At 40.1% G+C, this 13,552-nt stretch overlaps 1 protein-coding gene across 4 annotated transcripts in view; it reads right to left on the reverse strand.

Moving 5' to 3' along the window:
* LOC142249959 (P-selectin-like) overlaps positions 1 to 13,552 on the reverse strand; it is a 1,135,883-nt gene that overhangs the window by 31,824 nt on the left and 1,090,507 nt on the right. For 3 of the 4 annotated variants that reach the window (XM_075321989.1, XM_075321986.1, XM_075321987.1), the window contains one exon: positions 493 to 530. The exons of the other annotated variant lie outside the window; for it this stretch is intronic. In XM_075321989.1, the coding sequence (XP_075178104.1) occupies positions 493 to 530 (38 nt within the window). The remainder of the gene's footprint in view (positions 1 to 492; positions 531 to 13,552) is intronic. 4 annotated transcript variants of the gene reach the window in all.

The following is a 13,552-nucleotide window of genomic DNA, read 5'->3' on the forward strand; positions in this document are numbered from 1 at the left end:
ATCAATGCTATTTACCTGCAGATATAGTGGTAACCTGCGGGTAAACAAGGTTTTATTTCTGTTTATCCCGCTTGCTGCAAGAGAAGGTATAGAGAGAAAAGGAAGTTTTTTTCTCCCTGCAGCTGCTTGCTTCTAATTGGTGTAGAGAACTGTTACAGTTACTGCTCAGTATACTGTGAGCACATTGTAATCACTCCCTCTTCCTCCTGATTGATAGCTTGGCAGTGTGTGTGGAACAGGCTGTAAATGTGCAGGGAGTCATTACAGCCATGATGTGTAGGGAATGGAAACCATAACAGCTCCCTGCTTATTGACTCCCAGTAGTGTGCTTCCAGTAAGATGGCTAGACAGGATTTAAATACTATTTACCTGCAGATTGCCCATATTGTTGAGGGTAAATAGCATTTCTTGAATTGATATGTTCCTTTTAAGCCCTGTTCTATATATAAGACTGACAAGCACTTTAAGTGTAGAATATAGCCAAATACAAACCTTCAAATGCGGGATTTTCAAATGTATTCTTCTTGTCTCTGAAACAATAAGCACATTATTTAGCTTATTCCAACATATCCACTCAACCCACTTGCTATATATTTAAATGAAGGAGAATCTGATTCCTAAAGCATCACATGGTAAAGATGACCAAAGCTAGTGTAATAGTGTGGGTTCATTTGAAGTGATCTTTAACAGTTGATGCATCTAATATTGTATCTTAGAATTACCTAACATGTCACTCTCAGTAAATGAATAGTTCGGGCACTGAAGCGGATGTTGTGGGGTGCATTTCCTGTTAACGTAAATTAATTAAATTTGGCTTTTGCTGATATTTTCTGCATTATCATAATAGATGACAAAATAACAACAAAAGGGTTCAGAAAACCTACTGTTATAAAAGCTTTATAACATTAGCGGAGTTGTCATTCTCAACATTAAAAAAATGCACATTGAGTGTCAATAGGAATATGTTATATATAGTTAATAAGGTAAATGACGTGTAGTACTGCAATTTATGAAAGAAGATATATTGAAGGTTCTATTGTTAGTCATTGATGTGAATGTATTTGTTTTTTGCGCATAGGAGCAGCTTTTGCATCTGTTTGCTCCACAATTAAAAAAACCCTTTAAATCTAACCAGGTATTGGATGTTGTTATGGATTTGTCACTGGAGAGGCTAGGTGATAGCCATTGTGGATAATGTGGGCGCTTTTGGCCACAAATCTAATGTTGTTTTCTTTTACGATCTCTTTCAGGTTTACATCTTGTACCAGAAAGGGTAAGTGTCTCTGAATTATTTTTTTAAATCTTATTAATTTGTAAGCTGTATTCAGTGGTGAATGTTACAATTTTATTTTTGTTCAGTGTATTATCATTTTGGACCTAGCTCTCATAAAGAAGTTCTTCTCGATTTTTGTTACTGGCTATTGTGTTGGCCCCAGTTTGGGATCATTGTGGGCTACCCCCTTTTCTCAAGATTTTGTATGTCTCCTTACGAGCATGTTTGTAAGTGGCCAAGTTAGAACTGTTTTGTCTCATCCTGACTAGTTCTCCAACTGGTATATTCTTAAACATATGATGCGGATGGCATGAATGTGCTGAGAAAGTATTGTTGCTAGATGTCGGTTTCCTATAAGGTTTAATGTCAACGGTTTCATTTGCAGTATCTCCTACCAATGGTATATCTGGGAAATTAATAGTTTCTGTATCATGAAAGCTGGTGAATTTTTCAAATTGAACTCATTTGTATTCATGAAGTCCAGTACCTTATTAGCCTCTTCAGCAGTAGCTTCCCAAATTATAAGCAGGTCATCTATGAAACGACCCATCCAATGGATTTTAGAGAGGAAAGGATTTCCCTTATAAAAAGTATATTTCTCCTCCCATCTCCCAATCACTATATTTGCTAGTGAAGGGGAGAATTTGTCCCTCATGCTGACCCCCCTTTTCTGGACAAAGAATCTTTTATCAAAAAGAAAATAATTATGTTTTAACAGAAATTCTGTTGCCATCACTAAAAATTCTTTGATCCCACTCTTGTAGCTACAATAATGTTCACAATGTTATGTTAGTGATTGTAGGGCTACATCATGGGGGATTGAGAAGTATAAATCCATGACATTACAGGACAGCCATGAAAAACTGTTTTTCCACTGAAAATTGTTAAATTTAGAGACAACGGATTTAGTGTCTTTGATGTAACTGGGTAAAATAAATAATTAGTGGTTGGGGATAGTAGTCCACCCATTCCCCCAACTTCTCCCCCCCAAGCCCCTATTCCTCCCACTATAGGTCTGAGGATTTGTAGGATAGGTGCGTGGTCTTTCTGTAACAAGTGATAAACAGGTGTCACCGGATTTTCTACATGTAATCTGACAGTTTTCTTGTAGTGGATCCCATATGAATTCCTTCCTGTTGTAAAGATTAGTTGGATCCATGGGAATTTCTCTATAAGGGGTACTTTGCAGACTACGACATCGCAAGCCGATGGTAGAGATGTCGAGCGCAATAGTCCCCGCCCCCGTCACAGCTGCGATATCTTGTGATAGCTGCCGTAGCGAACATTATCGCTACGGCAGCTTCCCATGCACTTACCTGCCCTGCGACGTCGCTCTGGCCGGCGAACTGCCTCCTTCCTAAGGGGGCGGGTCGTGCGGCGTCACAGCGACATCACACGGCAGGCGGCCAATAGAAGCAGGGGGCGGAGATGAGTGGGACGTAAACATCCCGCCCACCTCCTTCCTTCCTCATTGCAGCCGGGACGCAGGTAAGGCAATGTTCCGCGCTCCTGCGGCTTCACACACAGCGATGTGTGCTGCCGCAAGAACAAGGAACAACATCGTACCATCGTTCCTTCCGTAATTATGGAAATGACCGACGCTACACCGATCATACGATTTCAACGCTTTTGCGCTCATTAATCGCATCCAAAATGATTTACACACTACGATGTCGACAGTGACGCCGGATGTGCGTCACTTTCGATATGACCCCACCGACATCGCAGCTGCGATGTCGAAGTGTGCAAAGTACTCCTAGGTGTCTTCATTTTCCAAATCCAGTAAATTCAATTTTTTATATAATCCAGCGTTTAGTAGCACTATCCCCCTGCTTTTATCAGATTGTCATATTAATAAGTCAGGATTAGGGCTGAGCGGACACCGACTGTTATAGTCCAGATCCGCGCGGTTTCAAAGATACCCGGGTGACAAACCCGGGCCCAGGTGTACAATCCAGATTCGGTACTGGGGAAAGTAAAGAAAAATAAAGAAAATAAAGAAAAAAATAATTAAGCGAGCATTTCATACTTACGGAGACTCTGTGTCATGGCGGCAAACTGTTTCCGGGCCGCACATTCACTTCCTGGACTGCGAAATAGGCTCATCGCATACACACAACTTTCCCCACCCACCAACTGTCCTGTCATCTGTGATTGGTTGCAGTCAGACGTGCCCCCAGCCTGTGACAGTGTCTGCCTGCAGTCATCGCTCATCGCGGCTCAGTCACTGTCTGCACTCACAGCCGGTGGTCGTATTCTATGGCCGCTTGCTGTGAGATGTAGAAGAGCTAGCGTGGTACCTCGTGTGGATTACGCCGGACCTGGAGGGGTGTGTTGGGGTTAATAAAGTGGTGAAAGAGGGTGTGTTTTTGTATTTTATTCCAAATAAAGAATTTTTTATCTGTATTTGTACTCCTTTACAGGTTAGTGATGCAGGTATCTCCTAGACACCTGTGCTATCACTAACGTAGGATTTAGTAGCAGCTGTGCACTGTTATTAACCCCTGCTATTACCCCGATTGCCACCAGGACAATTCGGGAAGAGCCGGTAAAGCATCGGGATTTTCAAATCTAATGGATATGGTAATACCGGGCGGCTGCAGGCTGAGAACACCAGCCCCCAGCTGGCTATATCTTGGCCAAGTATCAAAATAGGTTGGACCATACATTGTTTTTTTTTTAATTATTTATTTAAATAATAATAATGATAAGTAAAGAAACTGCATTCGGTTTCTCTTAGGCTGGAATCACACTTGCGAGGGACTCACGCGAGTCTCACGTCACATCACCCGGCAGAGCCGCACACTCTCCTAACAGGAGGGGGTCGGCCGTTGTGTTTCTATGTACCTGCACGCTCCTGTAAGGAAAGTGTGCGGTTGCCAAGTGTTGTCGTGTTAGACTCGCACGAGTACAAACCAGAAGGGGCTAGGCACCACCTTTAAGCATAAATACAAACCATGTGCCATGTACTTATACAACATTTAAACATGACAGTTTAGTTCATAGAAGGTATCAGGCTTAGTAAATATCAAAAATATTCATAATGGATATTTTTGATATTTACTAATCCTGGTGCCTTCTATGTACTAAATTGTCATGTTTAGACTCACACGAATCTCGCATCGCATCACCCGGCACAACCACAATCTCTCCTGACAGGAGTGGGTCGGCAGTATATGTTTCTATGCAGCTGCATGCTCCTGTAAGGAGAGTTTGCAGCTGCCAGGTGATGTCGTGCCAGACTTGCACGAGTTTCGCATCGTATCACTTGGTACTTCATTAGGTTAGGGACTGTCTCAGATGGGTACACCGTGACGAGGTGAGACAGCTTTTTACCTTTTTGCAAAAATGTATACACTAAGTACCCTGTTATTAAGCACTTGCAATTTATTTATTTATATTCAGGGTATTTTTCATACAATTTTTCTCCTTGGTTTTTTCTAGTCTTAAGGCTGCAATTCACATGCTTAATGTTGCATGTTTACTGAACATTGTTTCAGCTCAGGTTTTTGTGTTTTTTGTATGTTTTCTTGCTTGGTTGCAAGTTGGGGGTGCAGCCCTCCTAGTACTGAGACTGAACAGCTGATTGCGTCTCACTTTGCTGTGTATTTTATCTGGGACACAGCTAACCACTTGCCACCATCCATATTGGAGTTCTGACATGACACAAGTCAGGTATTGATAATGTTTTTAACTTCAGTAGGTTAGGGACTGTCTCAGATGGGTACACCGTGACGAGGTGAGACAGCTTTTTACCTTTTTGCAAAAATGTATACACTAAGTACCCTGTTATTAAGCACTTGCAATTTATTTATTTATATTCAGGGTATTTTTCATACAATTTTTCTCCTTGGTTTTTTCTAGTCTTAAGGCTGCAATTCACATGCTTAATGTTGCATGTTTACTGAACATTGTTTCAGCTCAGGTTTTTGTGTTTTTTGTATGTTTTCTTGCTTGGTTGCAAGTTGGGGGTGCAGCCCTCCTAGTACTGAGACTGAACAGCTGATTGCGTCTCACTTTGCTGTGTGTTTTATCTGGGACACAGCTAACCACTTGCCACCATCCATATTGGAGTTCTGACATGACACAAGTCAGGTATTGATAATGTTTTTAACTTCAGTAGGTTAGGGACTGTCTCAGATGGGTACACCGTGACGAGGTGAGACAGCTTTTTACCTTTTTGCAAAAATGTATACACTAAGTACCCTGTTATTAAGCACTTGCAATTTATTTATTTATATTCAGGGTATTTTTCATACAATTTTTCTCCTTGGTTTTTTCTAGTCTTAAGGCTGCAATTCACATGCTTAATGTTGCATGTTTACTGAACATTGTTTCAGCTCAGGTTTTTGTGTTTTTTGTATGTTTTCTTGCTTGGTTGCAAGTTGGGGGTGCAGCCCTCCTAGTACTGAGACTGAACAGCTGATTGCGTCTCACTTTGCTGTGTATTTTATCTGGGACACAGCTAACCACTTGCCACCATCCATATTGGAGTTCTGACATGACACAAGTCAGGTATTGATAATGTTTTTAACTTCAGTAGGTTAGGGACTGTCTCAGATGGGTACACCGTGACGAGGTGAGACAGCTTTTTACCTTTTTGCAAAAATGTATACACTAAGTACCCTGTTATTAAGCACTTGCAATTTATTTATTTATATTCAGGGTATTTTTCATACAATTTTTCTCCTTGGTTTTTTCTAGTCTTAAGGCTGCAATTCACATGCTTAATGTTGCATGTTTACTGAACATTGTTTCAGCTCAGGTTTTTGTGTTTTTTGTATGTTTTCTTGCTTGGTTGCAAGTTGGGGGTGCAGCCCTCCTAGTACTGAGACTGAACAGCTGATTGCGTCTCACTTTGCTGTGTATTTTATCTGGGACACAGCTAACCACTTGCCACCATCCATATTGGAGTTCTGACATGACACAAGTCAGGTATTGATAATGTTTTTAACTTCAGTAGGTTAGGGACTGTCTCAGATGGGTACACCGTGACGAGGTGAGACAGCTTTTTACCTTTTTGCAAAAATGTATACACTAAGTACCCTGTTATTAAGCACTTGCAATTTATTTATTTATATTCAGGGTATTTTTCATACAATTTTTCTCCTTGGTTTTTTCTAGTCTTAAGGCTGCAATTCACATGCTTAATGTTGCATGTTTACTGAACATTGTTTCAGCTCAGGTTTTTGTGTTTTTTGTATGTTTTCTTGCTTGGTTGCAAGTTGGGGGTGCAGCCCTCCTAGTACTGAGACTGAACAGCTGATTGCGTCTCACTTTGCTGTGTATTTTATCTGGGACACAGCTAACCACTTGCCACCATCCATATTGGAGTTCTGACATGACACAATTCAGGTATTGATAATGTTTTTAACTTCAGTAGGTTAGGGACTGTCTCAGATGGGTACACCGTGACGAGGTGAGACAGCTTTTTACCTTTTTGCAAAAATGTATACACTAAGTACCCTGTTATTAAGCACTTGCAATTTATTTATTTATATTCAGGGTATTTTTCATACAATTTTTCTCCTTGGTTTTTTCTAGTCTTAAGGCTGCAATTCACATGCTTAATGTTGCATGTTTACTGAACATTGTTTCAGCTCAGGTTTTTGTGTTTTTTGTATGTTTTCTTGCTTGGTTGCAAGTTGGGGGTGCAGCCCTCCTAGTACTGAGACTGAACAGCTGATTGCGTCTCACTTTGCTGTGTATTTTATCTGGGACACAGCTAACCACTTGCCACCATCCATATTGGAGTTCTGACATGACACAAGTCAGGTATTGATAATGTTTTTAACTTCAGTAGGTTAGGGACTGTCTCAGATGGGTACACCGTGACGAGGTGAGACAGCTTTTTACCTTTTTGCAAAAATGTATACACTAAGTACCCTGTTATTAAGCACTTGCAATTTATTTATTTATATTCAGGGTATTTTTCATACAATTTTTCTCCTTGGTTTTTTCTAGTCTTAAGGCTGCAATTCACATGCTTAATGTTGCATGTTTACTGAACATTGTTTCAGCTCAGGTTTTTGTGTTTTTTGTATGTTTTCTTGCTTGGTTGCAAGTTGGGGGTGCAGCCCTCCTAGTACTGAGACTGAACAGCTGATTGCGTCTCACTTTGCTGTGTATTTTATCTGGGACACAGCTAACCACTTGCCACCATCCATATTGGAGTTCTGACATGACACAAGTCAGGTATTGATAATGTTTTTAACTTCAGTAGGTTAGGGACTGTCTCAGATGGGTACACCGTGACGAGGTGAGACAGCTTTTTACCTTTTTGCAAAAATGTATACACTAAGTACCCTGTTATTAAGCACTTGCAATTTATTTATTTATATTCAGGGTATTTTTCATACAATTTTTCTCCTTGGTTTTTTCTAGTCTTAAGGCTGCAATTCACATGCTTAATGTTGCATGTTTACTGAACATTGTTTCAGCTCAGGTTTTTGTGTTTTTTGTATGTTTTCTTGCTTGGTTGCAAGTTGGGGGTGCAGCCCTCCTAGTACTGAGACTGAACAGCTGATTGCGTCTCACTTTGCTGTGTATTTTATCTGGGACACAGCTAACCACTTGCCACCATCCATATTGGAGTTCTGACATGACACAAGTCAGGTATTGATAATGTTTTTAACTTCAGTAGGTTAGGGACTGTCTCAGATGGGTACACCGTGACGAGGTGAGACAGCTTTTTACCTTTTTGCAAAAATGTATACACTAAGTACCCTGTTATTAAGCACTTGCAATTTATTTATTTATATTCAGGGTATTTTTCATACAATTTTTCTCCTTGGTTTTTTCTAGTCTTAAGGCTGCAATTCACATGCTTAATGTTGCATGTTTACTGAACATTGTTTCAGCTCAGGTTTTTGTGTTTTTTGTATGTTTTCTTGCTTGGTTGCAAGTTGGGGGTGCAGCCCTCCTAGTACTGAGACTGAACAGCTGATTGCGTCTCACTTTGCTGTGTATTTTATCTGGGACACAGCTAACCACTTGCCACCATCCATATTGGAGTTCTGACATGACACAAGTCAGGTATTGATAATGTTTTTAACTTCAGTAGGTTAGGGACTGTCTCAGATGGGTACACCGTGACGAGGTGAGACAGCTTTTTACCTTTTTGCAAAAATGTATACACTAAGTACCCTGTTATTAAGCACTTGCAATTTATTTATTTATATTCAGGGTATTTTTCATACAATTTTTCTCCTTGGTTTTTTCTAGTCTTAAGGCTGCAATTCACATGCTTAATGTTGCATGTTTACTGAACATTGTTTCAGCTCAGGTTTTTGTGTTTTTTGTATGTTTTCTTGCTTGGTTGCAAGTTGGGGGTGCAGCCCTCCTAGTACTGAGACTGAACAGCTGATTGCGTCTCACTTTGCTGTGTATTTTATCTGGGACACAGCTAACCACTTGCCACCATCCATATTGGAGTTCTGACATGACACAAGTCAGGTATTGATAATGTTTTTAACTTCAGTAGGTTAGGGACTGTCTCAGATGGGTACACCGTGACGAGGTGAGACAGCTTTTTACCTTTTTGCAAAAATGTATACACTAAGTACCCTGTTATTAAGCACTTGCAATTTATTTATTTATATTCAGGGTATTTTTCATACAATTTTTCTCCTTGGTTTTTTCTAGTCTTAAGGCTGCAATTCACATGCTTAATGTTGCATGTTTACTGAACATTGTTTCAGCTCAGGTTTTTGTGTTTTTTGTATGTTTTCTTGCTTGGTTGCAAGTTGGGGGTGCAGCCCTCCTAGTACTGAGACTGAACAGCTGATTGCGTCTCACTTTGCTGTGTATTTTATCTGGGACACAGCTAACCACTTGCCACCATCCATATTGGAGTTCTGACATGACACAAGTCAGGTATTGATAATGTTTTTAACTTCAGTAGGTTAGGGACTGTCTCAGATGGGTACACCGTGACGAGGTGAGACAGCTTTTTACCTTTTTGCAAAAATGTATACACTAAGTACCCTGTTATTAAGCACTTGCAATTTATTTATTTATATTCAGGGTATTTTTCATACAATTTTTCTCCTTGGTTTTTTCTAGTCTTAAGGCTGCAATTCACATGCTTAATGTTGCATGTTTACTGAACATTGTTTCAGCTCAGGTTTTTGTGTTTTTTGTATGTTTTCTTGCTTGGTTGCAAGTTGGGGGTGCAGCCCTCCTAGTACTGAGACTGAACAGCTGATTGCGTCTCACTTTGCTGTGTATTTTATCTGGGACACAGCTAACCACTTGCCACCATCCATATTGGAGTTCTGACATGACACAAGTCAGGTATTGATAATGTTTTTAACTTCAGTAGGTTAGGGACTGTCTCAGATGGGTACACCGTGACGAGGTGAGACAGCTTTTTACCTTTTTGCAAAAATGTATACACTAAGTACCCTGTTATTAAGCACTTGCAATTTATTTATTTATATTCAGGGTATTTTTCATACAATTTTTCTCCTTGGTTTTTTCTAGTCTTAAGGCTGCAATTCACATGCTTAATGTTGCATGTTTACTGAACATTGTTTCAGCTCAGGTTTTTGTGTTTTTTGTATGTTTTCTTGCTTGGTTGCAAGTTGGGGGTGCAGCCCTCCTAGTACTGAGACTGAACAGCTGATTGCGTCTCACTTTGCTGTGTATTTTATCTGGGACACAGCTAACCACTTGCCACCATCCATATTGGAGTTCTGACATGACACAAGTCAGGTATTGATAATGTTTTTAACTTCAGTAGGTTAGGGACTGTCTCAGATGGGTACACCGTGACGAGGTGAGACAGCTTTTTACCTTTTTGCAAAAATGTATACACTAAGTACCCTGTTATTAAGCACTTGCAATTTATTTATTTATATTCAGGGTATTTTTCATACAATTTTTCTCCTTGGTTTTTTCTAGTCTTAAGGCTGCAATTCACATGCTTAATGTTGCATGTTTACTGAACATTGTTTCAGCTCAGGTTTTTGTGTTTTTTGTATGTTTTCTTGCTTGGTTGCAAGTTGGGGGTGCAGCCCTCCTAGTACTGAGACTGAACAGCTGATTGCGTCTCACTTTGCTGTGTATTTTATCTGGGACACAGCTAACCACTTGCCACCATCCATATTGGAGTTCTGACATGACACAAGTCAGGTATTGATAATGTTTTTAACTTCAGTAGGTTAGGGACTGTCTCAGATGGGTACACCGTGACGAGGTGAGACAGCTTTTTACCTTTTTGCAAAAATGTATACACTAAGTACCCTGTTATTAAGCACTTGCAATTTATTTATTTATATTCAGGGTATTTTTCATACAATTTTTCTCCTTGGTTTTTTCTAGTCTTAAGGCTGCAATTCACATGCTTAATGTTGCATGTTTACTGAACATTGTTTCAGCTCAGGTTTTTGTGTTTTTTGTATGTTTTCTTGCTTGGTTGCAAGTTGGGGGTGCAGCCCTCCTAGTACTGAGACTGAACAGCTGATTGCGTCTCACTTTGCTGTGTATTTTATCTGGGACACAGCTAACCACTTGCCACCATCCATATTGGAGTTCTGACATGACACAAGTCAGGTATTGATAATGTTTTTAACTTCAGTAGGTTAGGGACTGTCTCAGATGGGTACACCGTGACGAGGTGAGACAGCTTTTTACCTTTTTGCAAAAATGTATACACTAAGTACCCTGTTATTAAGCACTTGCAATTTATTTATTTATATTCAGGGTATTTTTCATACAATTTTTCTCCTTGGTTTTTTCTAGTCTTAAGGCTGCAATTCACATGCTTAATGTTGCATGTTTACTGAACATTGTTTCAGCTCAGGTTTTTGTGTTTTTTGTATGTTTTCTTGCTTGGTTGCAAGTTGGGGGTGCAGCCCTCCTAGTACTGAGACTGAACAGCTGATTGCGTCTCACTTTGCTGTGTATTTTATCTGGGACACAGCTAACCACTTGCCACCATCCATATTGGAGTTCTGACATGACACAAGTCAGGTATTGATAATGTTTTTAACTTCAGTAGGTTAGGGACTGTCTCAGATGGGTACACCGTGACGAGGTGAGACAGCTTTTTACCTTTTTGCAAAAATGTATACACTAAGTACCCTGTTATTAAGCACTTGCAATTTATTTATTTATATTCAGGGTATTTTTCATACAATTTTTCTCCTTGGTTTTTTCTAGTCTTAAGGCTGCAATTCACATGCTTAATGTTGCATGTTTACTGAACATTGTTTCAGCTCAGGTTTTTGTGTTTTTTGTATGTTTTCTTGCTTGGTTGCAAGTTGGGGGTGCAGCCCTCCTAGTACTGAGACTGAACAGCTGATTGCGTCTCACTTTGCTGTGTATTTTATCTGGGACACAGCTAACCACTTGCCACCATCCATATTGGAGTTCTGACATGACACAAGTCAGGTATTGATAATGTTTTTAACTTCAGTAGGTTAGGGACTGTCTCAGATGGGTACACCGTGACGAGGTGAGACAGCTTTTTACCTTTTTGCAAAAATGTATACACTAAGTACCCTGTTATTAAGCACTTGCAATTTATTTATTTATATTCAGGGTATTTTTCATACAATTTTTCTCCTTGGTTTTTTCTAGTCTTAAGGCTGCAATTCACATGCTTAATGTTGCATGTTTACTGAACATTGTTTCAGCTCAGGTTTTTGTGTTTTTTGTATGTTTTCTTGCTTGGTTGCAAGTTGGGGGTGCAGCCCTCCTAGTACTGAGACTGAACAGCTGATTGCGTCTCACTTTGCTGTGTATTTTATCTGGGACACAGCTAACCACTTGCCACCATCCATATTGGAGTTCTGACATGACACAAGTCAGGTATTGATAATGTTTTTAACTTCAGTAGGTTAGGGACTGTCTCAGATGGGTACACCGTGACGAGGTGAGACAGCTTTTTACCTTTTTGCAAAAATGTATACACTAAGTACCCTGTTATTAAGCACTTGCAATTTATTTATTTATATTCAGGGTATTTTTCATACAATTTTTCTCCTTGGTTTTTTCTAGTCTTAAGGCTGCAATTCACATGCTTAATGTTGCATGTTTACTGAACATTGTTTCAGCTCAGGTTTTTGTGTTTTTTGTAAGGAGAGTTTGCAGCTGCCAGGTGATGTCGTGCCAGACTTGCACGAGTTTCGCATCGTATCACTTGGCACAGCTGTGCACTCTCCTGACAGGAGCGGGTCAGCAGCATGTGTTTCTATGTACCTGCACGCTCCTGTCAGGAGAGTGTGCGGCTTCCGGGGGATGTGATGCGAGTACCACGCATGTGAGAATCTGGGCTTATTTTGATGCACAGCACAGATAAAGCCCGACAGCTGGGGGCTGCAGCCTTGGGCCTTATCTGTGCTGTTATCAGAATACAGGGACCATGTGCCCATTGCTTTATTTATTTTTATATTACCATACTGACCCGCAGACATTTGTACTGCTTTCCCCGCCCACGGGCCATCCTGGTGCCTGTGATTGGTTGCAGTCAGTTGACACGCTGCCATTCAGTGTAGGGGCGCTTCTAACTGCAACCAATTGCATGTGGAGGTGGGCGTGCAAAGCAGTGAATTTTCAATTGTCGGCTGCGGAAGGGAAAGCTTAACCCGGAAGGAGTGTACCGCCATGACACAGCCTTGGTGAGTAGACCACGCACTCCTGCCGCCCTATCCCTTCCACCAACATTTGTAATCTCCGGATTCTGGTCCCCATAGACTTATATAGGTACCAGATTCCGGCTCAGATGTTTGTTTTTTTTTTAAATTTAGCAAGGACCTGCCGGTACCAGTTTTTTGCAACTTTGACCAGCTCTAGTCAGGATTGTCATATAGTTCTTTCAAGGCTTTTCTTTCTTCATTGGTTAAATTGTCTCTGAGGCCCTCAGAGGATTTTCTTTCTTTGTCAAGCTCAATTAATTCCTTTTCAATGATATCTTGAAAATTATTTAGTATAGAAGGTCGGGAATGTAAGGGGTAGAATAGTAGATTCAATGTTGTTAGCTTGATTTGAAATTTCCATTGATTTCAAATTCAAAAATGTTAAAAGATTTTCAAAGATAAGATTTGGATTTGTGTCATTATAAGTTTGGTATTCTGATTTTCATTAAACTCTCTGTCTAATGTGATATCCATTTTGTAATAACATTTTATGTAAGGTTATGTGCAAACCGGTTCACATCTAAGATGGTTCTTACCATGAAAATGATTAGTAGGAGAAAATCCTAAACCTTTAGGCAATAATGAGGTTTGGGCACTAGTGATGATGTAGCTGGAGAGATTCCATATTGGTATGTCT

Source organism: Anomaloglossus baeobatrachus, chromosome 8 (assembly GCF_048569485.1).
Source record: "Anomaloglossus baeobatrachus isolate aAnoBae1 chromosome 8, aAnoBae1.hap1, whole genome shotgun sequence".
Taxonomy (NCBI): Eukaryota; Metazoa; Chordata; class Amphibia; order Anura; family Aromobatidae; genus Anomaloglossus; species Anomaloglossus baeobatrachus.